At 43.3% G+C, this 27,728-nt stretch overlaps 1 protein-coding gene across 4 annotated transcripts in view; it reads right to left on the reverse strand.

Moving 5' to 3' along the window:
- Window positions 1-27,728, reverse strand: part of LOC118388932 (phospholipid transfer protein-like) — a 37,340-nt gene that overhangs the window by 6,609 nt on the left and 3,003 nt on the right. For 2 of the 4 annotated variants that reach the window (XM_035778543.2, XM_035778542.2), the window contains 12 exons: window positions 8,863-8,983; window positions 8,502-8,601; window positions 7,267-7,395; window positions 4,572-4,727; window positions 4,182-4,245; window positions 3,865-3,928; window positions 3,644-3,735; window positions 3,104-3,280; window positions 2,633-2,692; window positions 2,356-2,520; window positions 1,694-1,761; window positions 1,520-1,562 (listed from right to left, as the gene is read on the reverse strand). In XM_035778543.2, coding sequence (XP_035634436.1) covers window positions 1,520-1,562; window positions 1,694-1,761; window positions 2,356-2,520; window positions 2,633-2,692; window positions 3,104-3,280; window positions 3,644-3,735; window positions 3,865-3,928; window positions 4,182-4,245; window positions 4,572-4,727; window positions 7,267-7,395; window positions 8,502-8,601; window positions 8,863-8,983 — 1,239 coding nt within the window. Of the gene's footprint in view, window positions 1-1,519; window positions 1,563-1,693; window positions 1,762-2,355; window positions 2,521-2,632; window positions 2,693-3,103; window positions 3,281-3,643; window positions 3,736-3,864; window positions 3,929-4,181; window positions 4,246-4,571; window positions 4,728-7,266; window positions 7,396-8,501; window positions 8,602-8,862; window positions 8,984-9,822; window positions 10,000-12,119; window positions 12,412-27,728 lie in introns of those variants that run through there. The other 2 variants (XM_035778544.2, XM_035778545.2) reach the window with 2 other exon arrangements.

Here is a 27,728-nt window from a genome sequence, read left to right on the forward strand (position 1 = left end):
AGTGGGTATCATCGGATGGGGCCACAGTGTCTCCTGACCCCTCCTGTCTCAGCCTCCAGTATTTATGCTGCAGTAGTTTATGTGTCGGGGGGCTAGGGTCAGTTTGTTATATCTGGAGTACTTCTCCTGTCTTATCCGTGTCCTGTGGGAATTTAAGTATGCTCTCTCTAATTCTCTCTTTCTCTCTTTCTTTCTCTCTCTCGGAGGACCTGAGCCCTAGGACCATGCCTCAGGACTACCTGGCATGATGACTCCTTGCTGTCCCCAGTCCACCTGGCCATCTTGCTGCTCCAGTTTCATCTGTTCTGCCTGCGGCTATGGAATACTGACCTGTTCACCGGACGTGCTACCTGTCCCAGACCTATTATTTGACCATGCTGGTCATTTATGAACAGCATATTTTCTATATTTTCTATTTTCTATGAACATTTGAACATGTTCTGTTATAATCTCCACCCGGCACAGCCAGAAGAGGACTGGCCACCCCTCATAGCCTGGTTCCTCTCTTGGTTTCTTCCTAGGTTTTGGCCTTCCTAGGGAGTTTTTCCTAGCCAACGTGCTTCAACACCTGCATTGCTTGCTGTTTGGGGTTTTATAATAATATAATATAATATATTTAGGCTGGGTTTCTGTACAACACTTTGAGATATCAGCTGATGTACGAAGGGCTATATAAATACATTTGATTTGATTTGATTTGTTGTGGTTTATGAGTCCAGCGCAGTGGAGCAACCTCATTCTACCAGTCAGGGCTTCTATTCTTCTATTGTGCTGGATCCATTTCTGATGCATTGACCACTGAATGAAGCAAGGAGTATAACATAACTGTTGAGGTCAGTAAAGTTCCTATTTAATGTACAGCCATCCTATGGATTCCGGAGGAGAAGACAACCATGCAGCAGACCACTGCTATGTAGTGTGCTAATGAAGAAAACAACATCTTTCTTCAGACCAATACTAAATCATGGTCCAACTATGTCACCTATCAAGCTAGAGAGACAACCCATGGCATGCCGGAAGGCCTTTTTTCATCTGATTATGACTGCTGCACAGATGTCCAAAGTTTCATTTCTGAGTTGTAATTATTCCTACAAAGAGTTTTATTCCTCAATGTTCTCTGAGAACATGTGCTTTCCTCAGAACCACTTTAAGGGTAGGTCTATATGCCATAAGAGATCCCCAAAGGGATCCATAAGTTTATCCAAATGAAAACGGGATGATTCTGACATGGAAATGCCGGTCAAAAGATACGCATTTTGATTCTGGACGGAGATCAAGCAATGTTCTCTGAATTCATTCATTTATAAATCCACTTGAAATATATTTGTCATTATTTGTCATTATGCTTCTTTACTTTTCTCTTGTGGAAACAGGTGTTTTTTCATTGGTTTTCATTATTAGTCTTGATTTGGGTTAAGGCATTAGGTTGAATGTAGTGCAAGTGAAATTATATAGGGTCATAATTGTTAGAAAGCGATAGAGAGAGAGATAGAGAGAGAGAGAGAGCGCAGAATCTTACCGCCAGTGATTCCAAAGCAGACTGGTTGGAGTAGATTTTAAACCTGTCAATAACAACAGAATACACTTAATGAATTTCCCAGTGATGCTACTGTGATATTGTGTGTGTATGTGTTGAGGTGTGTTTGTATGTGTATGTATGAGTGCGTGCGTGTGCGAGTACATGCATGCCTACCTCCTCAAGTCTGCGTGAACAGCCAGTCTCTTGCCCTTCATGGACACCTTGGCATTGAATTTGGCCTCCTGCAAGGAACAGAAAGATAAACTTTATCAGTGCGCTGGTCTCTACACTTTTCCTTCCTGCTTACCTTGAGGAAATCACTGATCTGACATGGTTAAACTAGTGAGAGCAATGGGTGGAAATCACATTTTCACCCATCCTCTGACTTACAGATCAGTGATTACCTCAGTGAAAGGAAGAAAGCTTTTTTTTGTGAACAATATTTTTTATTTGATCATGTCAAAGGCAATACAATCGCTAAAAAACAATACCATTTTCCCATCTTTTTAACAACACCCATACCAAACATACCCCTGGCGGCCCCAACCTCAGTCAACACATAATATAAAGGAGCAAAAACATACAGATCAAATAAAAACAACAAACACTCAAATGAAATTAAAAAGTACACACAATGAGACTGTTTACCAATATATCACCACCAGGAAAGCATTCGGAATAATGCATTTGAAACAATATGTATCCTTCCTTTCTCAGCTCCTACAGAGCCAATCCTTAGCCTAACTATCAACTATTCTCATGGGTGTTCTTTTTTTGATAAATATCAGTAGCTATTAAATGTAGAACATGAGAAGACAAGACGTCTTCTTTCTCACCATGGTCATGCTGCTGAGCTGAACAGGCGCCTTGCCGGGCGGTAGCACCATCACCGTGACGATGGCAGTGATGGCCACGGTGACCCCGGAGGTCTTGACGGTTGTCTTGGGGGCAGAGTTCAACTCCAGTTGCAGGGAGATAGGGTATTCCACCAGGGCTGGGTTCTGAGAGAGACGCACACACACAGGAGTGGGTGAGTGGAATGCAAAAGTGGAATTCAATGTCTTGACCCTATTTGTGGGGGCATCAGATCACAATCCCGACATACATACTCACAATCATCATAATGATGCCAAAATATGTTGTCCTAAGGAGCATCTCCAGATCCTTTGGCATCTGAAAACATATAGTATTCAATTGCTTGTATTAGAAATTACTATATTCATGTCATACTAATACTAGAACAATATTGGTATGCTGTGAAAAAAAGAACAACTCAGAAATGGTATCTGATTTAAGTATGCAGACTCCTTTTTCACTAGTATGTATCCTCAGCCTAATGATTGGGCAGATCACCTCATTATGTAAAGAGGTGCAGAACCAAGCATGTCTCAGCTGCTTATTAAAGTCAACATGTTTGGTAGCACCTCTGATGCAGACACCAATTCTTAAAGGCTATAATAGACCATATGGAATCATTTACACCTCGGAGCTAAGAATTACTTGCGTCATGTCATGTGTAGGCTAAAATGCAGGGGAGAGAGTACGGTTGCAAGACATAATGGGGGACTCAGGCCTCATACTTACGTGCTCGTTGGCGATATTCATTTGGAATATGCCAGCTTTATAATAGGAGTACAACCCACTGTCAAAGAAGTACTCGGACAGAGCCAGGTACACCATGCGGTCGTACTCTCTCACAATTGGGTTGATGGCAGAGTTCACCAAGGTGTTGCTCTCGTTCCCGAGCTCAAAGAACATGCCCTGTGTGACACAGTAAAGAGCGAGGAAGATACAATACTGTAGAGATGAGAGTGAGATACAAAAATAAGTAACACTTTATTTTAGGCTTAACTACATAAAGGCTTCATAAAAGAATCATCCTCTATAAGCAGTTTGATTATGTCAACAACTGCATGTTGATATTTGCAGTATGAGTGACATTACTGTGACTTAACAAAAAATATCAACTCACTGTTGTATGTAGTGAATGCATAATGTATGGTTCTGGATGTGTTATGAAGTGCTTATGTATGTAGCTTTCAAATAATATGTTACCCAAACATACATACATAATATACACACGGCATGAGACTAATGCACAGCAAGCTAGACTATCTCACTCACTCTGAAATCCATGTCAAGGCTCCTTGAAGTCACCACGGGGTCACTGAGGAGGGAGTAGTCGATCCCCACATAGTTGTCTACTTCTGTTCGCACTGGATGTGTCCAAATTAAAACAAATACAAATATATTTTCTGTGTGGAAAACTTATGGTCAGAAAAGTTTTTCTTTTAGTTTTGTTATATAAACAATCTCTCTAGGCATTTTCCAATGAACTATCTTACCTGGAATTGTCTCCAACAAAGTGTTGATTAGAACCAAACCAGCGTGGTTCATGACAGGGCAGATCTATGTAAAGAACAGACAAATGTTAAAGGAACTGTCCAGTGCCCCATATTTCAATGAAATATAGCCTATAATTAATTACAATATGAGTGAAATAGACATTCTTCCAAAAATTATAATTCAGTATGTTAAAAAGTAGCTTTTATGTCTACCCCTACTTGCCCTGTTCATTCAGAGCAGAACGGTGTGGGCTTAACACAGATATGTTGTAAGTGTAACCAGTGTTCTAGAATGAAATTAACTGATCTGTCAGCACCTGCTGGTTCAGAAGGAAGCGCATTCCTGTGGTCAAAAAAGTCGCCAGGAAGTCATACACCCTCCTGCAAAGGAGTAACCAGAGTTGTAAATTATTGAATTTCACCCACTCATGTTAAAAAAATCCAAAAGCGGAAAAATGCTCCAATATTGCTTATAGACACATTATACTGAAATTAGTCTCCATTGCACACAGAATTAACATTTAAAAAAACTCTTTGTCAAGGGAGACCTGACTCAGGATCAGTTTTGTTTTTTAAATCATAATGAATAAGATTATTATAGACAGGGAGGATCTTAGATCAGTACACCTACTCTGAGACGCTTGATACGTGGTCCCTGGACAAGAAAGCAGCTCAAGTATTTTAAAAAGAATATCAACAGGATTTACCCCAAGGTGCCAGTGAACTTAATTTTCATTTTGGCGATGGAGGCATCGCAGGTGATGTTGGAGATCTTGAGGCGTCCCAACTCATCTCTGGTCGTGTGCAGGACAGTGTGGATGTCCACACCTTCTGCAGAGGCATTGATGGCTCCGGTGTCATAGCTTTGAGACCACAGAAAATAAATATTTTCAGACCAGCATCATACATACTCATCAACGTCCTAATCTCAACCATATAAAGTAGCATCAGAAGGTTTGAACTTCCAGTACACTCTCGTTGGACATCATCTTTGAAGTTTGATGTCATAAATATAGCGTACCACTGCATGACTGGACTCGTCAAGGCTCTACAAGATACCATTGTGAGTATTTAAACACAGGCATTTTTTAGCATACAAACATATTATTTTCTTGATACATTTTATTTGATTTATTTCACCTTTATTTAACCAGATAAGTCAATTGAGAACCAATTCTCAATTAAATTAACGACATAGCCAACAGGCATAACATTGCAACAGTGAACAGGACAACACACAATACGACAAAAAATAAAATACACTATACAGAAATATTCACAATGGGTTAGGGCAGAAAGGTCCAAGGAAACACAGCAGACTTCATAATCAGCAGGTACTTTGATCAGATAGCAGCTCAGTTCATGTTTTTGAAGAAGTGTGATGGGACAAATGTGTCAAATTTTAAGATCTTTTGCAGCCCGTTCCAATCGTTGGAGGCCGAAAACTGAAATGAATGGCGGCCAAAGGAAGTGCACACTTTGGGAAGTGACCGGTGTGATACAGTGCCTTTGGAAAGTTTTCATACCCCCTGACTTATTCCACATTTTGTTATTTTACAGCCTGAAATCAAATGGATTAAATTGTAGTTTTTTTTCTCACCCATTTACACATAATACCCCATAATGAGAAAGTGAAAACATACAGAAGTATCTCATTTACATAAGTATTCACACCCCTGAGTCAATACTTTGATGAAGCACCTATGGCAGTGATTAGTCTTTCTGTGTAAGTCTCTATGTCACGAGTGGCGCTCGGCGGTCGTCGTCACCGGCCTATTAGCTGCCACTGATTGTCTTTCCTCTCCCTCCTTGTATGTTGATTGGTAGCACCTGTTTATATATGATTAGTTTGTCTTTATTAGACAGCCGGGCCCGCCTGGTTGTTGTGCGGGATTATTTCAGTGTAACCTTCGGCTCTGTTGTAGACGTACGTGTTAGTGCCTGGTCGTGACTTTTCCGTTGTACATTCTCATTCCCTGTGTTTGGGGCCGTTACTATTGTGAGCACCCTGTGGTGCGTTGGTGCTATTAAAGACGCACAGCTTTGCACTCACTGTCTCCTGCGTTTGACTCCACACACCTACGACACCTGAAGCATTACACTCTAAGAGCTTTCCACACCTGGATTGTGCAACATTTGCCCATTATTCTTTTCTCAACTCTTCAAGCTCTGTCAAATTGGTTGTTGATCATTGCTAGACAACCATTTTCAGGTCTTGCCATAGAATTTCAAGTATATTTAAGTTTTTTTTTTAACTAACTCAGCCACATACACTGTCTTCTTGGTAAGCAACTTAAGTGTAGGTTTGGCCTTGTGTTTTAGGTTATTGTCCTGCTGAAAGATTAATTTATCTCCAAGTGTCTAGTGGAAAGCAGACTGATCCAGGTTTTTGCTTGAAAATGTGGAGAGTGGTACACAGTGACATGTTGTATTGGATTTGCCCCAAACATAACACTTTGTATTTAGGACAAAAAGTGAATTGCTTTGCCACATTTTTTGCAGTATTACTTAAGTGACTTGTTGCAAACAGGATGCATATGGAATATTTGTATGCTGTACAGGCTTCCTTCTTTTCACTGTGCCAATTAGGTTAGTATTGTGGAGTAACTACAATGTTGTTGATCCATCCTTAGTTTTCTCCTATCACAGCCATTGGTCTCATGGTGAAATACCTAAATGGTTTCCTTCCTCTACGGCAACTGAGTTAGGCAGAACACCTGTATATTTGTACTAACTACTTCATCATGCTCAAAGGGATATTCAATGTTTCCTTTTATTTTTGTTTTTACCCATCTACCAATAGGTGCCCTTTTTTGTGAGGCTTTGAAAAACCTCCCTGGTCTTTGTGGTTGAATCTATGTTTGAAAGGGGTTGAATACTTATTGACTCAAGACATTTCAGCTTTTCATTTTTGATTTGATTTGTACACATTTCTAAAAACATAACTCCACTTTGACATTATGGGGTACTGTGTGAAGGCGATTGAACATTTTGTACAAATGTAATCAATTTTAAATTCAGGCTTTAACCAACAAACTGTGGGAAAAGTCAAGAGGTGTGAATACTTTCTAATGGCACTGTATATCTATTTTTTTTTTTTTTTTACCTTTATTTAACCAGGCAAGTCAGTTAAGAACACATTCTTATTTTCAATGACGGCCTGGGAACAGTGGGTTAACTGCCTGTTCAGGGGCAGAATGACAGATTTGTACCTTGTCAGCTCGGGGTAGGAACTCGCAACCTTCCGGTTACTAGTCCAACGCTCTAACCACTAGGCTACCCTGCCACCCCAATAGCAGGTTCCTATTGGTATTGGAGATGTTGAGGAGTGAGCTGAGGTAGAGGGGTGACTTAAATGCAATAGGCTAGAAATAGAGACAGTAGTGGGTAAAGAGGACTCACAATAACCAGTATAAGATGTGTCTCTGGAAGCTGAGAGCGATGGAGGAGTTCTGCACCTTGAAGAGCAGTCCTAGGCCAGGCTGGAAGGCCAGGTCAGCGTAGGTCAGGTTCAGCTCATTTATCTTCACCCTGACCCACAGGAAGGTAGAGACTCAGATCAGTGCTTGGGCTGATACTCGAAAGTCACAAGAAATCTGACTAGAAATGTACAAGAAGTTATCTTTTGGTTGCAGAAATTCTGTAGCCTGGTTGCCAATTGGTTGAAGTTGGCCAAAACAGAAACAGAGTGGGTAGCAATACCCTCTACATTGGTTTACATGGGTTGATTTTCCAAGAACCCAGATGTCTAGAAGAGGACATATAAAGTCAGTTTGGCTGATGGTTTAGCTCACTTCATGTAGTGAGCTAAACCATCTGTCTGGTTTACGAGACTAGAGCATCTTTATCCCTTAAAAGAGAATGTCCTGTTGCTAAACTTTATAGGTCATCTTTTAGAAATCAAGGTTCTTGACAAATCAACCAACTCAGACTCTGCCTACAGTTCCATGATACAGTGGTTCTTCCTTTAAAAGTTGCGTCATACTGCAGCACACCTTGCGGGCTGCCGCAGAATTCTATGGAACATTATTTAATTGTCAGCCATTGTTACCATTAATGCTAGTTAGTGCTAGTTTAACCACCAGAGGGCATCTTTGAGAAGCATTTGATAGCCTTCAATATTGGCAGTACTAGAGAATTTAAACCCTTTTTTTGTAAGAACATGGTAAAAAAAAGGCCATTCTTGAACATGGGGTGAGACATTCTTACTAATTTCTAAATAAAGCCAGTTTGTTATTTAGAATGATTTATTTCAGTTATTAGGGAGAGAAACCAAAAGCCCACCATCGCCTCATGGATCTCTCGGTCGCTGCCGGCACTTGTATCGAACCAGCATATGGAACAACTCGGTTTGCACTGCGATGCAGTGTCTTAGACCGCTAAGCCACTCAGAAGGCCCCATCCACAAAGTTTTTAATGCTGATCAATTGCTTGCACAATATATCAGGGTTAATAATAGTAATAATAATACTTTATTCCCCTTCCACATGTTAAAGGTTCCAATTGATAAAGTTGTTTTATTAATTAGTATATTTGAATTTAACCACAATATTTGTAGGCACTCAAATGAAAGGGATCTGGAGCAATTCGATGGCAGAAACTTCTGAGCAATAACGTGGGTGGATCCCAGGGCTTACTCTTTGATGGTGTACTGGAAGTGGCCCTCTTTGCCTTTCATCTCTGGCATGGTGATGTTGCTCAGTTCCTCAACCACAAATTTCTGCGTCTCGTACTTCACTGAAATGCAGGTTGAAAGTGTTGAGTTTAGAGTCTAGAACTACCTAGTGAATACCTTAAGCAGACAATCCTGACAACTGAGAGGGGCTAAATGGATGAGGGTGCTTTGGTAGAGAAAAATTCAGATAGTGGCAATGCAGCAGAGATGACGTCTTGCTTTGGTCAAGACTGACCATTGAAGACTGTCTGGGACCAATGTAGACTGTTGAAAACTATTAAGATCACATGTACAAGAGCGTTTTTTGGGGGTGAATTTCTTACACATTTCGAGCCCCCTGTTAGTGATCCGGATCTTGCAGCCTGGCACTTCTTCTGCTGACATGGCGGCGATTAGGGGGAACAGGAAGAGGATAGACACCATACAGGAAGCCATCACAAGTGCCTGCACGGGGGTCCAAACAGAAGAGAGGGAGAGTGGATAAGGACCCAGCCACCTCAAAGCTTAAACACTAACACGTCCGACTCAACCAGGGTTGACTTTGGACCTAAAGAGCCTAAACAGAGTAAGTATTGCCTTACTTGTAGAACTACTCAATACTAGACCTCCAACCGGTCACTCTCAGTCATAAAATTATCCGTTTATCGTTGGTGACCAGCTTTCTGAGGTTGCTTTACTCTTCTTCGAAACTAGGGCGATAACATGATTCATCCAGTTCTTATGAACTTTATTGATGCTTTGTTCCATGAGACACAATATGACCCAAAAGTCAGGTCATCAAGGTTTTTTATATCATAAAATAAATGGGTATTAATTTCAAACATAAAATGTCATATTAAGGTCAAAGGTTATTTTTAAAGTCAGGTTATGAATGCCTTTTGGAGAAACTAAGTGCACTGCCTATCTCAATGTTCCTCTTACCCTTTTCCTGGTACAGTGAACAGAATCGAAAACTAAATGTAGAGACATGATTACTAGCCGCTTACAAACAGGTACACTGGACCCCTCTCATTATCAAAAAGATAGGCAATTCAGAGATACTATGGCAGTGTAGTTACAATAGCAGATGTTATTGTAGGCTATTCTGTGCATTCATATTGTCAACCTTGCTTACAAATGTTTTGAAAAGAGTCCCTAGATATCATGAGCAACAGCAACGTCAATGGAGTTATTCCTTTCTTGTCCTATACACCACTCATGCCCCACCACCCCACATTCTCTCCATCACAAGTTAGAATTCAAAGACTTCTCTTCCCTGAAAAAATCCTCCACCAAAATCTTACCTCAAAGATGGAGGGTCTGTGGAAGGCCAAACAAAAGAGAAAAACAAAGAGAACCCCTAAATGTGTGTCTTCTTTAAGGTAGCTCCACAGTCTGAAATTCAAATGCTGCACTCTGTATCTCTGCCCTGCTGTAGCATGTACAGTTGCTGAGTAAGTGAGTCAGAGAGAGAGAGAGAGAGAGAGAGAGAGAGAGACAGAGACAGAGACAGAGAGAGTGTATGTGCATGTCAAAGAGTGTGTATGTGCGTGTCAAAGAGTGTGTGTGTGTAAAGCTGCACAGCCCTTTGTCTCATTCAACAGCAGGGGCAGCAGTGATTGCTCTACTAACCCCCCATGGCGTGGAACTGAATGGCTTGAAGGAAAGCAGGATGTCTTTTGACCCATAAGATTGACCGAACAACCAACCCCGCCAACCCCATTTAACTTAGACTCTCTACGGTCTAAAACCCCCCACCACCACCCCGGGAATGAAACAAATACTCGACAGTAACTCTGATCCTACACTGCTCTCAGATCATTTGCCTTATCGGGTCTTATCAGCATGTGTGTGTGGAGTGCGGGAACCGGTTAACTCAACAATTGGAGAGAACAAAACGAGATAGAGCAAAGTTCTTCAAGGGGACTCAAGGAGGTCATTGACCCCCAAGGGGGACATCTCCCCAAAGACATTTCTCATTGATTACACAATATTTATACAATTTTCTCACCCCTTTCTCAGAATATGTACAGGGGTGAAAGATTGAGGGTTCCCAGCAGGAACTTCTTCAGTGTCTTCTGCACAACAACATTGACCACCACACAAGGATGAATGCATGTGCAGCTATACGTGTCTCACTTCAGACATATAAACCACCAAGTGTTTAAAGCTGCAATATGTCAATTTTTGTATTTGTTTTTATAGTGGTCATCCAATGTGACGCAACAGTAACAATATTGTGCCTCTCCTCTAGCCTTCCTAAGGAGAACCACTGCATTCATTGGTTTTCATTTTCCCTGTCTGGTTGGATTTTCCAGCCAGATTTTGGGGAGCACACAATGAGTGACGTGTTTTCCTTCAGTGAGGAGGCAGTGTGATAGCTAGCTAGCTAAGCCCACAGCTAGCACTTGGCTAATAGCTAGAGGAAATAGCTAGCTTACAGACATGGCAGACGCGAGGGGCAGAAGACCTGACCCAGCAGCAAATATTATTCCATCTAAGCCAAAGAAACAGACACATTTTGAGAGCAGACTGGCAAAAAGGAATAGTGATAGAGAGCGGGCCAAGACGAGAATAAACCTTGGATTTGCGCTCACACAGTGGAGAGAACTAACAGAGTTGAAGGGATTGTATTCAATTTGTTTTCTGCTGAAAAGGTAAGTTCTTGATCTGAATGCCCTGTCTTCGGTCAGCTGTTGTACAACACAACATTTTAAATCGTATTTCATCTTTCAGCTGAAGGAGAAACTACAATTACAAGTCTTGAAGGTGAAGTGTCTACACATTGAAAAATACACCGAAATCCCAGAACTTCAGAGAGCAGTGTTGAGAAGACTGGGCTCTCAATTGGGGCCACCAAGGAGTATGATCCTGAGATCAGATGACCCAAGACTCCCTGAAGTGCTTCCACCAATAACAGCTGAGCTGCTACAACTTCGAGGAGACGTCGCCATGCAACACAGCATGCAGTAAGCACACATTTGAGCTGGGAAGGACTGGCGCCTTCCCTGTTGTCAGACTTTGTGGTTCCCGGAAGTGTGAAAACCTACAGAGCATTCAGAATTGTTGTTGAAAGAGGTGGGCTTACAACCAAACATATATATCATATAAATAAGGGACGTTTGTGGGGGCAACAAAAAACCTGTGTGAGAGACAATACTTGTGCATGTTTTATCTAGCATATAATCATGAGTATTGCACTTTTGTAATGGTTTTAGAATAATTTACTAAACTGTTCTCTTTTCCAGGATATCTATACTCTTGATGGTTTACACTTAAAATGAGCAGACCTACAGGTGGGTAGATATCTAGAAAAACAGATGGACTACCCTGGTGTAAATACTTTAATAAAAAGTTGGTTCGGTTACACAGATCAGGTCAAAAAGTTATATTATGGAGATAAACAAGAACACAAGGTTGTCTCTGTAACCTTCCTCAAAATAAAAAAATACAGTGTAAGGGAAACTGAACTGTACTGAACTGATATGAACCAGACGAAGGCAAAATTCACGCAAAAAAAAAATGACGGAGTATTGTTCCTGATTGGGATCCAAATAAAGAATAAAGTACAGTATAGTGTTAACCTGTTATGTAAACATACTTGGTAATAAATCAATTGAATATTGCAGTGGTGAAATGGCAGCAGTTGTGTGTTGTAAGGTGCAGGAGTCTCCCTGTAATTCATGCAGGTGCACCAGCGAGGTTGTCTGGAGACCGTGGGATAGCTCTCCGGTACTCCATGATGTCAAAAATTACTCCAGGTAGATGGTACTACCATCTCGGCCAGCCTCTCTTCTTGCAGTCGAGCAGCCCTTTCAAGGTTTTCCTGTCCAATTCTTTCTGCAGCCCTGCCTGTGCCCCTGGGCGGTCTGTGGCTCTTCAAAACTGGAATCCTACAGACAAAAATATGTGCACACAACACAAAATGATGGGTTAAGAAATGAACACATTCAACCAGAAAAAGCATGAAGCGGCAGCTAAAATGGTTTGCACTTTGAATCTCAACACGAGGTGGAGATGATAAACCTCCTGGACAATCACTCGTACAACTGATTAGCTGTCCAAAGTACAGTATCCTCGAAAGTGAATTTAAGTAGGACCATCCTGTTACTCTGCTCAAACCATCTTATTAAGCTAGTCTCATCACCTCATTGGTGAACCATTGATATGGCTGGCTAGCCTATCTTCAAGAGCGAATGAAAGGGAAATCAACTCTGTAGTTCTGTTCAGGACTACACCTAAAGTCACCGGATACCGGACAATTACAAAAAAAGGCAACAGTAGAAGAGCTGTTGGAACCATTTCGGACAATCAGAGCCTTACAAACTTGCCGCGAAAAGGCCCAAACCCCTTTCCAAGGCTGCCCCGTTCACTGAGAGAAGTATCCATGTTGTTAACAAGTTTAACAAGTATCCATGTTGTTGTCATTCCGCTAGGGACCTGTTTACATCGTATTACATCTCCAGTCAATAACCAGTGCAGAGTGCATGTGTTTATCCTGTGTTCCCATTTAATGAGCTAGTAAATACATAATTTAACCAATTTGTGTGGTACTGAATCATAACTACGGCTCTGGTTTTTGCAGATGCAAGGAGGTTACGACTGTTCAGAATGGTGATATGATACAAGGATATGATTAATAAGTTGACTGTTTATAGATGTGATGGGTAAAATACCTTTTAGAGTTTAATTAAAGAACTTCTCTTGTGGTGCCCCAGATCCTAATGAGTTAATTGTTACATAATTAATTTAAATTGGGTAACAATTAAACATAGTTAATTAGATAAATAACAGTCTTATGATTAATGTTAAAGTCAAATCACGACAACATTCTACTGCCAATGATTGTCTATGGAGATTGCATGGTTGTGTGCTCGATTTTATACACCTGTCAGCAGCAGTGTGGCTTAAATAGTTGAATCCACTCATTTGAAGGGGTACTTTTTGCATATATAGTGCATGTACAGTGTGGCATTTGCCTTGGGCCGTTACTCTTCTCTATTTTCTACAAATGATTTTCCACTTGTCTTACAAGACTCTAAAATGACTAAGCAGGCTGATGTTTGCACACTCTAAACATCAGCACCAACAGCCAGTGAGCTCACTGAGACTTTTAGCAATGACTTGCAGTCAGTGTAAGAATGGGTAATTAATAATAAACTGGTCTTAAATACAGTTTAAGTCAGAAGTTTACATACACTTAGGTTGGAGTCATTAAAACTAGTTTTTCAACTACTCCACAAATTTCTTGTTAACAAACTACAGCTTTGGCAAGTCAGTTAGGACATATACTTTGTGGATGACACAAGTGATTTTTCCAACAATTGTTTACAGACAGATTATTTCACTTAGAATTATCTGTATCACAATTCCAGTCGGTCAGGTTACATACACTAAGTTGACTGGCACAGCTTGGAAAATTCCAGAAAATTATGTAATAGCTTTAGAAGCTTCTAATCGACTAACTGACATAATTTGAGTATATTGGAGGTGTACCTGTGGATGTATTTCAAGGCCTACCTTCAAACTCAGTGCCCCTTTGCTTGACATCATGGGAAAGTCAAAAGAAATCAGCCAAGACCTCAGAAAAAGAATTGGAGACCTCCACAAGGCAGGTTCAACCTTGGGAGCAATTTCCAAACGGTGCCACATTCATCTGTACAAACAATAGTACGCAAGTATAAACACCATGGGACCACGTAGCCATCAGATCAATCCCAGAACAACAGCAAAGGACCTTGTGAAGATGCTGGAGCAAACAGGTACAAAAGTATCTATATCCACAGTAAAACAAGTCCTTACATCAACATAACCCGAAAGGCTGCTCAGGAAGGAAGAAGCCACTGCTCCAAAACCTATATAAAAAAGCCAGACTACGGTTTGCAACTGCACATGGGGACACAGATTCTACTTTTTGGAGAAATGTCCTCTGGTCTGATGAAACAAATATTGAACTATTTAGCCATAATGACCATCGTTATGTTTGGAGGAAAACGGGGAAGGCTTGCAAGCCGAAGAACACCATCCCAACCGTGAGGCACAGGGGTGACAGAATCATGTTGTGGGAGTGCTTTGCTGAAGGAGGGACTGGTGCACTTCCCAAAATAGATGGCATCATGAGGTAGGAAAATGATGTGGATATATTGAAGCAACATCTCAAGACATCAGTCAGGAAGTTAAAGCTTGGTCGCAAATGGGTCTTCCAAATGGACAATGACCCCAAGCATACATCCAAAGTTGAGGCAAAATGGCTTATGGACAACAAAGACAAGGCATTGGAGTGGCCATCACAAAGCCCTGACCTCAGTCCTATAGAACATTTGTGGGAAGAACTGAAAAAGCTTGTGCGAGCAAGGAGGCCTATAAACCTGACTCAGTTACACCAGCTCTGTCAGGAGGAATGGGCCAAAATTCACCCAACTTATTGTGGGAAGCTTGTGAAAGGCTACCCAAAATGTTTCACCCAAGTTAAACAATTTAAAGGCAATGCTACCAAATACTAATTGAGTGTATGTAAACTTCTGACCCACTGGGAATGAGATGAAAGAAATTAAAGCTGAAATGAAATCCCTCTACTATTATTCTGACATTTCACATTCTTAAAATAAAGTGGTGATCTTAACTGACCTAAGACAGGGAATTTCTTACTAGGATTAAATGTCAGGAATTGTGAAAAACGGAGTTTAAATGTATTTGGCTAAGGTGTATGTAAACTTCCGACTTCAACTGTAGATCTAAACCCATAAGCTTTGTATTCGGTTCATAGCATTCTCTTAGACCTATAAACCTCAACTGGAGTTGTGTATAAATGGTGTGACCATTGAACAAGTTGAAGAAGCTGAACTCCTAGGAGTAACATTGGATGGTCAGTTATCATGGTCAAGTCATATTGACAAAGTTGTTGTGAAGATGGGAAGAGGTTCAGTATGTCTATTGTAAAAATATGTTCTGCGTTTTTGACACCAAGAACAACTGTACAGGTTTTGATATTGTCCCATCTTGATTACTGTCCAGTAATATGGTCAGGTACAGCAAAGAAAGACCTAGCAAAGCTGCAGCTGGCTCAAAAAAGCAGCACGCCTTGGCCTTAACTGCACACACACAGAACCAACATCAACAACATGCATGATAGTCTTTCGTGGTGGAGGGTTGAGGAGAAATTGATTACTTCTATTCTAGTAATTTTAAGAAATATTTGTGTTAAAAATGCCTAACAAACTTATATAATCTATTTCCATGAACTTTAAACAGACATACATACCCCACTATACATGGCACTATGGGTTTCTTCACACTGCCAAATCAAAAACAGATGTAATGCGTGGCTCAGTTATGTATAGAGCCATATCATCGTGGAATGCTCTGCCACCAGAGGTTACTCAGGCAAAAAGCAAGTTTAGCTTTAAAAACTAGATACAATGTTTGTTATCACAGCGCCTCTCCTCTTTCTACATATCTAATTTAAATGTACTGCATATAAGAATGTGGATATATGAATGTGTGTAAATAGTATTTTTGTTGTCTTTCCTATATGCATAAGTACCTTCGAAAGGTATTCAGAACCCTTGACTTTTTCCACATTTTGTTACGTTACAGCCATATCCTAAAATTGATTAAATAAAAGAAAATCCTCAGCAATCTTCACACAATACCCCATAATGACAAAGTGAAAACAGGTTTTTAGAGTTTTTGCAAATGTATTAAAAATAGAACAGAAATACCTTATTTACATAAGTATTCAGACCCTTTACTATGAGACTCAAAATTGAGCTGATGTGCATTCCGTTTCCATGAATCTTCCTTGAGATGTTTCTACAACTTGATTGGAGTCCACCTGTGGTAAATTCAATTGATTGGACATGATTTGGAAAGACACACCTGTCCATACAGTGGCAAGAATAAGTATGTGAACCCTTTGGAATTACCTGGATTTCTGCATAAATTCGTTAGAAAATTTGATCGGATCTTCATCTAAGTCACAACAATAGACAAACACAGTCTGCTTAAACTAATAACACACAAACAATTATACGTTTTCATGTCTTTATTGAACGCATCATGTAAAAATTCACAGTGTAGGGTGGAAAAAGTATGTAAACCCTTGCATTTAATAACTAGTTGACCCACCGTTGGAAGCAACAACCTAAACCAAAATTTCTGTAGTTGCGGATCAGACCTGCAAAAAAAAAAAAAAGGAATTTTGGACCATTCACCTTCACAAAACTGTTTCAGTTCGACAATATTCTTAGGATGTCTGGTGTGAACCACTCTCGAGGACATGCCACAGCATTTTAAATCAGGTTGAGGTCAGGACTCTGACTGGGCCACTCCAGAAGGACTATTTTCTTCTGTTGAAGCCATTCTGTTATTGATTTACTTCTGTGTTTTGGGTCGATGTCCTGTTGCGTCACCCAACTTCTGTTGAGCTTCAATTGGCAGAAAGATAGCCTAACATTCTCTTGCAAAATGTCTTGATAAACGTGGAAATTCATTTTTCAGTCGATGATAGCAAGCTGTCCAGGCCCTGAGGCAGCAAAGCAGCCCCAAACCATGATGTCACGCCCTGGTCGAAGTATTTTGTGTTTATTCATTTATTTGGTCAGACCAGGGTGTGACATGGGTTTATTGTGGTGTGTTTTGCATTGGGGTTTTGTGGAGTGTTGGGTGTGTGGCTTAGTGGGGTTATCTAGCAAAGTCTATGGCTGTCTGGAGTGGTTCTCAATCAGAGGCAGGTGTGTATCGTTGTCTCTGATTGGGAACCATATTTAGGCAGCCATATTCTTTGAGTGTTTCGTGGGTGATTGTCCTTAGTGTCTTGATGTCCTTATTCTGTGTTAGTTTACACTAGTATAGGCTGTTTCGGTTTTCGTTACGTTTATTGTTTTGTAGTGTTTGTATTTAGATTCGTGTTAAGTTTGTTCATTAAACATGGATCGCAATCTACATTCTGCATTTTGGTCCGACTCTCCTTCACCACATGAGAACCGTTACAGAATCACCCACTGCACCCGGACCAAGCAGCGTGGTAACAGGCAACAGCAGCAGCAGGAGCAGCGCAACAAGAATTTCTGGACTTGGGAGGAAATCCTCGACGGGAGAGGACCCTGGGCTAAACCAGGGGAGTGTAGCTGCCCCAAGGTGCAGCGAGAGAAGGACTGGACATGGTAGGATGAATTGTTCGGAGAAGGACCCTGGGATCAGCCTGGAGAATATCGCCGCCCCAAAGAAGAACTGGAGGCGGTGAGAGCTGAGAGGCGCTGGTATGAGGAGAAGCAACAGCGGCAACAGGAGCAACAATATCTGGACTACATAACTTGGGACGAGATAGACAGTTGGGCGGTCGACCCAGGGAGAGTGCCGGAGCCCGCCTGGGATTCGATGGAGCAGTGTGCAGAAGGTTACGAGAGAATGAAGTTGGCGAAGCAAGCACGGCGGCGCGGAAGGAAGCCCCAAAAATGTATTGGGGGGTGGCTCAGGGAGAGTGAGGAACCAAGGAGGAGACCAGAGCCGGTGTTGGAGGTGAGCGAAGCAGAGACTGTGAAGGAGTTAATGGGGAAATTGGAGAAGAGAGTAATGAGGGAGTTGCTGTGTTGGTGTTTTAAACATGGAATTTGCCCGACGGAGCGTGTCGGGATTTGATGGCACCTGGGTCAGCTCTCCATACTCGTCCTGAGGTGCGTGTTAGTCAGCTGGTGAAGTTGGTGCCAGCCTCACGCACCAGGCCTCCTGTGCACATCCCTAGCCCTGCACGTCCTGTGCCAGCACTGCTCTCAAGATCTCCAGTACGCCTTCACGGTCTAGCCCATCCTATGCCACCTCCACACACCAGCCCTCCGGTGGCAGCTCCCTGCACCAGGCTTCCTGTGCGTGTCCTCGGTCCAGTACCACCAGTGCCAGCACCACGCACCAGGCCTTCAGTGTGCCTCGCCTGTCTAGCGCTATCAGAGCCTTCCTCATCTCCAGTGCTGTCGGAGTCTCCCGCCTGTTTAGCGCAGCCAGAGCCTTCCTCCTCTAAAGCGCTGCCGGAGCCTCCCGCCTGTTCAGCGCAGCCAGAGCCTTCCTCCTCTACAGCGCTGCTGGAGTCTCCCGCCTGTTTAGCGCAGCCAGAGCCTTCCTCCTCTCCTGTGCTGCCGGAGTCTCCCGCCTGTTCAGCGCTGCCAGAGCCTTCCTCCTCTACAGCGCTGTCGGAGTCTCCTGCCTGTTCAGCGCAGCCAGAGCTGCCAGCCTGCACGGAGCAGCCTGAGCTGCCAGTCTGCATAGAGCTGCCAGTCTGCATAGAGCAGCCAGAGCTGCCAGTCTGCATGGAGAAGCCTGAGCTGCCAGTCTGCATAGAGCTGCCAGTCTGCATGGAGCAGCCAGAGCTGCCAGTCTACATGGAGCAGCCAGAGCTGCCAGTCTGCATGGAGCAGCCAGAGCTGCCAGTCTGCATGGAGCAGCCAGAGCTGTCAGTATTCATGGAACAGCCAGAGCTGCCAGTCTGCATGGAGCAGCCAGAGCTGCCAGTCTGCAAGGAGCTGCCAGTCTGCAAGGAGCTGCCAGTCTGCACGGAGCCGCCAGAGCTGCCAGTCTGTAAGAAGCCGCCAGAGCTGTCAGCCTACATAGAGCAGCTAGAGCCGCCAGTCAGCGTGGAGCAGCCAGATCCGTCAGTCTGCCAGGATCCGCCATTCAGCCAGACTCTTCCAGATCCGCCAGTCAGCCAGACTCTTCCAGATCCGCCAGTCAACCAGACTCTTCCAGATCCGCCAGTCAACCAGACTCTTCCAGATCCGCCAGTCAGCCGGGATCTGCCAGAACTGCCAGTCGGCCAGGGTCTGACAGTCAGCCAGGATCTGTCAGATCCGCCAGTCAGCCAGGATCTGGCCAGTCGGCCAGGATCCGCCAGTCGGCCAGGATCCGCCGGTCGGCCAGGATCCGCCAGTCAGCCAGGATCTGCCAGATCCGCTAGTCAGCCAGGATCTGCCAGTCAGCCAGGATCTGCCATTCAGTCAGGATCTGCCAGTCAGCCAGGATCTGCTGAAACCACCAGCCAGCCAGGATCTGGTAGATCCATCAACCTGCCTGAGCTTCCTTTCACTCCCGAGCTTCCCCTCAGTCCCGAGCTTCCCCTCAGTCCCGAGCTTCCCCTCAGTCCCGAGCTTCCCCTCAGTCCCGAGCTGCCTCAGTCCCGAGCTGCCTCAGTCCCGAGCTGCCTCAGTCAGGAGCTGCCCCTCAGTCCCGATCTGCTCCTCAGTCCAGATCTGCTCCTCAGTCCAGATCTGCTCCTCAGTCCAGATCTGCTCCTCAGTCCAGATCTGCTCCTCAGTCCAGAGGGGTTCTGGGTGAGGACTACTAGGCCATGGTCGGTGGCGAGAGTGGACTATCCAAGGACGCGAGGAGGAGGGACTAAGACAGTGTTTGAGAGGAGTCCACGTCCCGCGCCGGAGCCGCCACCATGGACAGACGCCCACCTGGACCCTCCCTATTGTTTTGAGGTGCGTTCGGGAGTCCGCACCTTAGGGGGGTTCTGTCACGCCCTGGTCGAAGTATTTTGTGTTTCTTCATTTATTTGGTCAGGCCAGGGTGTGACATGGGTTTATTGTGGTGTGTTTTGTCTTGGGGTTTTGTGGAGTGTTGGGTGTGTGGCTTAGTGGGGTTATCTAGCAAAGTCTATGGCTGTCTGGAGTGGTTCTCAATCAGAGACAAGTGTGTATCGTTGTCTCTGATTGGGAACCATATTTAGGCAGCCATATTCTTTGAGTGTTTCGTGGGTGATTGTCCTTAGTGTCTTGATGTCCTTATTCTGCGTTAGTTTACACTCGTATAGGCTGTTTCGGTTTTCGTTACGTTTATTGTTTTGTAGTGTTTGTATTTAGATTCGTGTTACGTTTGTTCATTAAACATGGATCGCAAATCTACACGCTGCATTTTGGTCCGACTCTCCTTCACCACATGAGAACCGTTACACATGATGCTCCCTCCACCATACTTTACAGTTGGGATGAGGTCTTGATGTTGGTGTGCTATGTCTTTTTTTTCTCCACACAATGTTGTATGTTCCTTCCAAACAACTCAACTTCAGTTTAATCTGTCCACAGAATATTTTGCCAGAAGCGCTTGTGGAACATCCAGGATGCTCTTTTGCGAACTTCAGACGTGCACCAATGTTTTTTTTGTACAGGAGTAGCTTCTTCCGTGGTGTCGTCCCATGAATACCATTCTTGTTTATCGTAGACTTGTCAACAGAGATGTTAGCATGTTCCAGTGATTTATGTAAGTCTTTAGCTGACACTCTCGGATTCTTCATAACCTCTTAGCATTCTGCACTGTGCTCTTGCAGTCATCTTTACAGGATGGCCACTCGTATGGAGTAGCAACAGTGCTGAACTTTCTCCATTTATAGACAATTTGTCTTACTGTGGACTGAAACATCAAGGCTTTTAGAGAAACTTTTGTAACCCTTTCCAGCTTTATGCAAGTCAACAATTCTTAATCTTAGGTCTTCTGAGATTTCTTTTGTTCGAGGCATGATTCACATCAGGCAATGCTTCTTGTGAATAGCAGACACAAATATTGTGAGTTTTTTTATAGGGCAAGGCAGCTCTAACCAATATCTCCAATCTCGTCTTATTGATTGGACTCCAGGTTATCCGACTCCTGACTCCAATTAGCTTTTGGAAAAGTCATTAGCCTAGGAGTTCATACTTTTTCAAACCAACACTGAATGTTTAAATTATGTATTCAATATCGAAAAGAAAAATACTATAATCTGTGTTATCAGTTTACGCACACTGTGTTCGTCTGTTGTTGTGACTAAGATGAAGATCAGATCAAACGTTGCCTAATTTATGCAGAAATCCAGGTAATTTCAAAGGGTTCGCATACTTTTTTCTTGCCACTATAAGTTCCCACAGTTGACAGTGCAAGTCACAGCAAAAACCAAGCCATGAAGTCAAAGAAATTGTTCTTAGAGCTTTGAGACAGGATTGTGTCGAGGCACAGATCTAGGGAAGGGTACAAAAGAATGTCTGCAGAATTGAAGGTCCCCAAGAACACAGTGGCCTCAATCATTCTTAAATGGAAGATGTTTGGAACCACCAAGACTCTTCCTAGAGCTGGCCGCCTGGCCAAACTGAGCAATTGGGGGAGAAAGCCCTGAGGTGGGAGGTGACCAAGAACCTGATGGTCACTCTGACAGAGCTCTGGAGTTCCTCTGTGGAGATGGGAGAACTTTTCAGAAGGACACCATCTCTGCAGCACTCCACTAATCAGGCCTTTATGATAGAGTGGTCAGACAGAAGCCACTCCTCAGTAGAATGCACATGACAGCCCGCTTGGAGTTTTCCAAAAGGCACCTAAAGACTCTCAGACCATGAGAAAGGTCTGATGAAACCTAGATTGAACTCTTTGGATGAAAGGCAAGTATCACATCTGGAGGAAACCTGGCACCATCCCTACAGTGAAGCATGTTGGTAAGCCTGCTCCAGAGTGCTCAGGACCTCTGACTGGGGCGAAGGTTCACCTTTCAACAGGACAATGACCCTAAGCACACAGCCAAGAGAACACAGGAGTGTCTTTGGGACAAGTCTCTGAATGGCTGGTTACTCAAGAACAGAGTCCGGACTTGGACCCGATCGAACATCTCTAGAGACCTGAAAATAGCTGTGCAGCAACGCTCCCCATCCAATCTGACAGAGCTTGAGAGGATCTGCCAAGCTTGTAGTCTCATACCCAAGAAGACTCAATGCTGTGATCACTGCCAAAGGTGCTTCAACAAAGTACTGAGTAAAGGGTCTGAATACCTATGTAAATGTAATATTTTCGTTTTATACATTTGTAATAAATTAGCAACAATTTAAAAAAAAACTGTTTTTGCTTTGTCATTATGGGGTATTCTGCATAGATTGATGTGGGGGAAAAAAGCATTTAATCAATTTTAGAATAAGGCTGTAACTTAATGTAACAAATTGTGGAAAAAGTCAAGGGGTCTGAATACTTACCGAATACACTGTATACCTGTTATTATTATTATATATTTATATATTTAATAAAATATCTTATGTTGTTCCTGTCTGTTACGGTTCTGTACTTTGTCATGTATTTGTATGTTTTATGTGGACCCAAGGAAGAGTATCTGCTACATATGCAGTAGCTAATGGGGATCCTAATAAACTATACCATTGAATATCATCCTCCATCCCCCAGTTATGGGAGTCTTTCTCCAGATAACTATTTTGGCTGATAGGAAACAAGTGTTTTGCAATGGAGTAGAGTGAGGGTACTCCAGTTTAAACACACATGTGTGCTGTGGTATTCAGGCCATTGACCGATAGAGAACTCGTGAGTGAAGAGATCTGGGAAAAGGGTGTGTTTGTATGAGCTTGTATTGATGCGATCTTGTGTTTAATAACTCATGAACTCATGTAGTATATAATATAGGTAATTTGCAGTGGTACGTAAGGTTTATTATTATGTGTGTGCAAAATCATTTCAATTTTAAATAACAAACATCTCAGGAGACACATAGGTGAGTAGCCCCAAAAAAGAGCAGCCCCCCAAAAAACTAAACAACAAACTTGCTAGATACCATGGTTGAGGTCCATTTTGAATTGAGTTGCGAATTGCTCTTTAATTCCAATTCAATTCTTGAATTGAATTTGAATTGGCCACACCACACAGGAGGCAGAATTTGAATTGAATTTGAATTAAAGGATGTACAATTTAATTAAATGAAATTCAAATGGCTTATGTATTCTACACATCACTATACAAATGTTTATTTTGACATCATGTATGGATACAAATTCCATGTTGTCACACCCTGACCATAGTTTGCTTTGTATGTTTCTATGTTTTGTTTTGTTTTGTTTGGTCAGGGTGTGATCTGAGTGGGCATTCTATGCTGTGTGTCTAGTTTGTCTGTTTCTTTGTTTGGCCTGATATGGTTCTCAATCAGAGGCAGGTGTTAGTCATTGTCTCTGATTGGGAACCATATTTAGGTAGCCTGTTTGGTGTTGGGTTTTGTGGGTGATTGTCTCCTGTGTCAGTGTTTGTACCACACGGGACTGGTTTCGGGTTTTCACATTTATTGTTTTGTAGTTTGTTCATGTATAGTTTTTCTTATTAAAAAACCATGAACTTCAACCACACTGCGTATTGGTCCGCCTCTCCTTCAACGGAAGAATCCCGTAACAGAATCACCCACCACAACAGGACCAAGCGGCATGGTGACAGGCAGAGGCAGCAGGGGCAGCGAAGTATGGACATACTACTTGGGAGGAAATAGACAGGTGGGCGGTCGACCCAGGGAGAGTGCCGGAGCCCGCCTGGGATTCACTTAAGCAGTGCGAGGAGGGTTATAGGAGAATGGAGTTGGAGAGACGGGCACGGCGACGCAGACGGAAGCCCGAGAGTCAGCCCCAAAAATGTATTGGGGGTGGCACACAGGGAGTATGGCGAAGCCAGGTAGGAGACCTGTGCCAACTTCCTGTGCTTACCGGGGGGCTAGAGAGACCGGGCAGGCACTGTGTTATGCTTTGGAGTGCACGGTGTCCCCAGTGCGTGTGCATAGCCCGGTGCGGTACATTCCAGCTCCGCGTATCGGCCGGGCTAGAGTGGGCATTGAGCCAAGTGCCATGAAGCCGGCTCTACGCATCTGGTCTCCAGTGCGTCTCCTTGGGCCGGCTTACATGGCACCAGCCTTGCGCATGGTGTCCCCAGTTTGCCTGCATAGCCCAGTGCGGGCTATTCCACCTCGGCGCACTGGCAGGGCGACCGGGAGCATTCAACCAGGTAAGGTTGGGCAGGCTCGGTGCTCAAGAGCTCCAGTGCGCCTGCACGGTCCGGTCTATCCAGTACCACCTCCACGCACCAGCCCTCTGGTGGCAGCTCCCCGCACCAGGCTTCTTGTGCGTGTCCTCGGCCCAGTGCCACCAGTGCCAGCACCACGCCTACAGTGCGCTTCGCCTGTCCAGCGCTGCCGGAGCCTTCCTCCTCTCCAGCGCTGCCAGAGCTTTCTTCCTCTCCAGCGCTGCCGGAGTCTCCCGCCTCTCCAGCGCTGCCAGTCTGCATGGAGCAGCCAGAGCCGCCAGTCTGCATGGAGCAGCCAGAGCCGCCAGTCTGCATGGAGCAGCCAGAGCCGCCAGTCTGCATGGAGCAGCCAGAGCCGCCAGTCTGCATGGAGCAGCCAGAGCCGCCAGTCTGCATGGAGCAGCCAGTGCCGCCAGTCTGCATGGAACAGCCAGAGCCGCCAGTCTGCATGGAGCAGCCAGAGCCGCCAGTCAGCATGGAGCAGCCAGAGTCGCCAGTCAGCATGGAGCAGCCAGAGCCGCCAGTCAGCATGGAGCAGCCAGAGCCGCCAGGATCTGCCAGAACCGCCATTCAGCCAGGATCTGCCAGAGCAGCCAGGTTCTGCCAGAACTGCCATTCAGCCAGGATCTGCCAGAGCAGCCAGTCAGCCAGGATCTGCCAGAGTCGTCAGCCAGTACGGAGCGGCCCCTCTGTCCCGAGCTGCCCCTCAGTCCAGTGGGGTCATTTAGAAGGGTCGCCGTGGTTAGGCCACGGAAGCGGACAATGTGGCGGACTAAGTCTATGGTGAAGTGGGGACCACGTCCAGCACCAGAGCCGCCACCGCGGACAGATGCCCACCCAGACCCTCCCCAATAGGTTCAGGTTTTGAACCACCTTGGGGGTACTGTCACACCCTGACCATAGTTTGCTTTGTATGTTTCTATGTTTTGTTTGGTCAGGGTGTGATCTGAGTGGGCATTCTGTTGTGTGTCTAGTTTGTCTGTTTCTTTGTTTGGCCTGATATGGTTCTCAATCAGAGGCAGGTGTTAAGTCATTGTCTCTGATTGGGAACCATATTTAGGTAGCCTGTTTGGTGTTGGGTTTTGTGGGTGATTGTCTCCTGTGTCAGTGTTTGTACCACACGGGACTGGTTTCGGGTTTTCACATTTATTGTTTTGTAGTTTGTTCATGTATAGTTTTTCTTATTAAAAAAACATGAACTTCAACCACACTGCGTATTGGTCCGCCTCTCCTTCGACGGAAGAATCCCGTAACACATGTAACATATGGTTGAAACATGTCATTTTAAAAACATTCTCCTGAAACTATATTAACTCATTACAGTGGCATGCTTTACAGTGGCTTATTCTAAGAACATATTGTGAGTTGTCTATAATAATTTATAATTCCCTTAATGTTTTAAATATCAGGAAATATACATTTCCCAGAATGCATTAGATCAAACACTGGAGTATGAAAGGGAACAATGATCTCATGACAATGAAAAATACTGTTAGAAATCTTTAATAAAATGGTATGTGTATGCTTTGCATTAATAAGTGTCAGATACAAATCTGATACAAGATTTGTCAAATGAATGATATGTTTCATGTCTCAGTTGAATTGGTTTGAATTAAATATTTCCTTCCATTCAATTATCGATTCAAATTCTGCTTCCTGTGGGGTGTGGCCAACTCAAATTCAATTAAATTCAATGGTTCAATGGAATTAAATTGAGAAATTACGAATTGACCACAACCCTGCTCAATCCCAGTCAAGTAACTAGCAAACTAGTGATGTTATGCGTGTTGAGGCTTTGCATCAAGTTTCCTCACTTGATCTCAGAAATAAGATATTATGCAGAGCCACTGCTACATCTCTATATAAATATTTGTCATAGCCTCAGGCCCTATTTCAATAGGCCTATGGCTTAATTTTAGGACCCCAGGGCCTATATTTGCTAGTCAACGTATTACTTTCATTGAGTGAAGATGAGCTGCAATACTGCCGTCTTTGGTTCATTATTTTCATGTGATCACTTTTTTTTTCTACTTTCAACATCTTTCAGAGACTCTCAAAGTTAGCATTTTATCATTACTAAAACACAGCACCTTAAATTCCACTGAAAGGTGTCCTCATCAATTAAGCTTTAACTTACACAGTCACACACACCAGTTTGAAACAGAAGAATGTATTGAGATTCGATCAAATCTCTAATCTCAGTGTTGGAATTCATCCAAGTGATATGATCTAACATAATTACAGTAAACACAGGATTTAAATAGAGACCGCTTAAACTGTGTACATAAACAGCATTTTCCACATCCACTTAATACCTTTTGAATTGATAATGGTAACAACCCGTTTGTAAACCCCTAATTGGGTGAAGCCTTCCTATAGTTCACTCTGTTGAATCATCCCACATCATAAAACACAAATCCAAACCAGTCTGGAAAAATACATTCTGTGCAGCATCTCAGCACGAATCTTAGGATATTAGTTTCTAACTTTAATTTAATAAACACATTCAACAATACCTGAAAGTCATACACCCATACTCACCTCTGCTTGTGCCATTGTGGAGATGGCACAGAAAAGTATTTGTCCTCTCAACTCATCAACTCCTGGGAACATTGAATTCTGAGCTGCCTGGTCTGTCTACATCAGTGGTTCTCAACCCTGGTTCTGGGGACCAACAGGGGTGGATATTTTTGTTTTAGCCCTAGCACTACACACCTGATTCAAATCATCATGAGTTGATCATTTGAATCAGTTGTGTAGTGCTAGGGCAAAAACAAAAATGTGCACCCCTTTGGGTCCCCAGGACCAGGTTTGAGAACCAGCGATCTACATCATCTTAATCTCTTTTACTCACATCCCTCATTTTGCTTGAGCAGTGAATATAACCGGACATCATACCAATTTTAGAATACATGTAAGTGTATATGCAAAATCCCAAATGATGATTCATTTTCAAGACCTGAAACATCCTTGAGGGGCCCAGCTTACAGACAGCTTTATTCGTGCAATTCTGTCTATAATTTGTGATAGAACCTGTCTTCTCTTAAGAATTGATGTTTTGCTTTTTAAAAGTATGATGATTCAAAGGGCATTTGAGGTACTCCATGCCACAAGGTCAATTAAATAACAGTAGCCTTGACATTTGGAAAACCAGTCTTCTGACAGAGGTAAAATACAAAAACTGACTAGACCAGTGGAATGTTAGAACTGTAGCATACTCTTAAGACAGTGAGAATTTCCCAATAAGGTTGCCATTGGAGACCTATATCATATATTTTGACCAGTTTTATTGACCTGGTGCAATGTTATGTACGTTTGGTGTATGTCATGTCGATTCAGGTCACTTTTATGCCGTCAAGTTCTGTTGCACAAACAACTGAACTGTGCAGGAATGCTGAACAAATTGGGAGCCACAGGGGCAGGG

Source organism: Oncorhynchus keta, chromosome 10, assembly GCF_023373465.1.
Source record: "Oncorhynchus keta strain PuntledgeMale-10-30-2019 chromosome 10, Oket_V2, whole genome shotgun sequence".
In the NCBI taxonomy this organism is placed as follows: domain Eukaryota; kingdom Metazoa; phylum Chordata; class Actinopteri; order Salmoniformes; family Salmonidae; genus Oncorhynchus; species Oncorhynchus keta.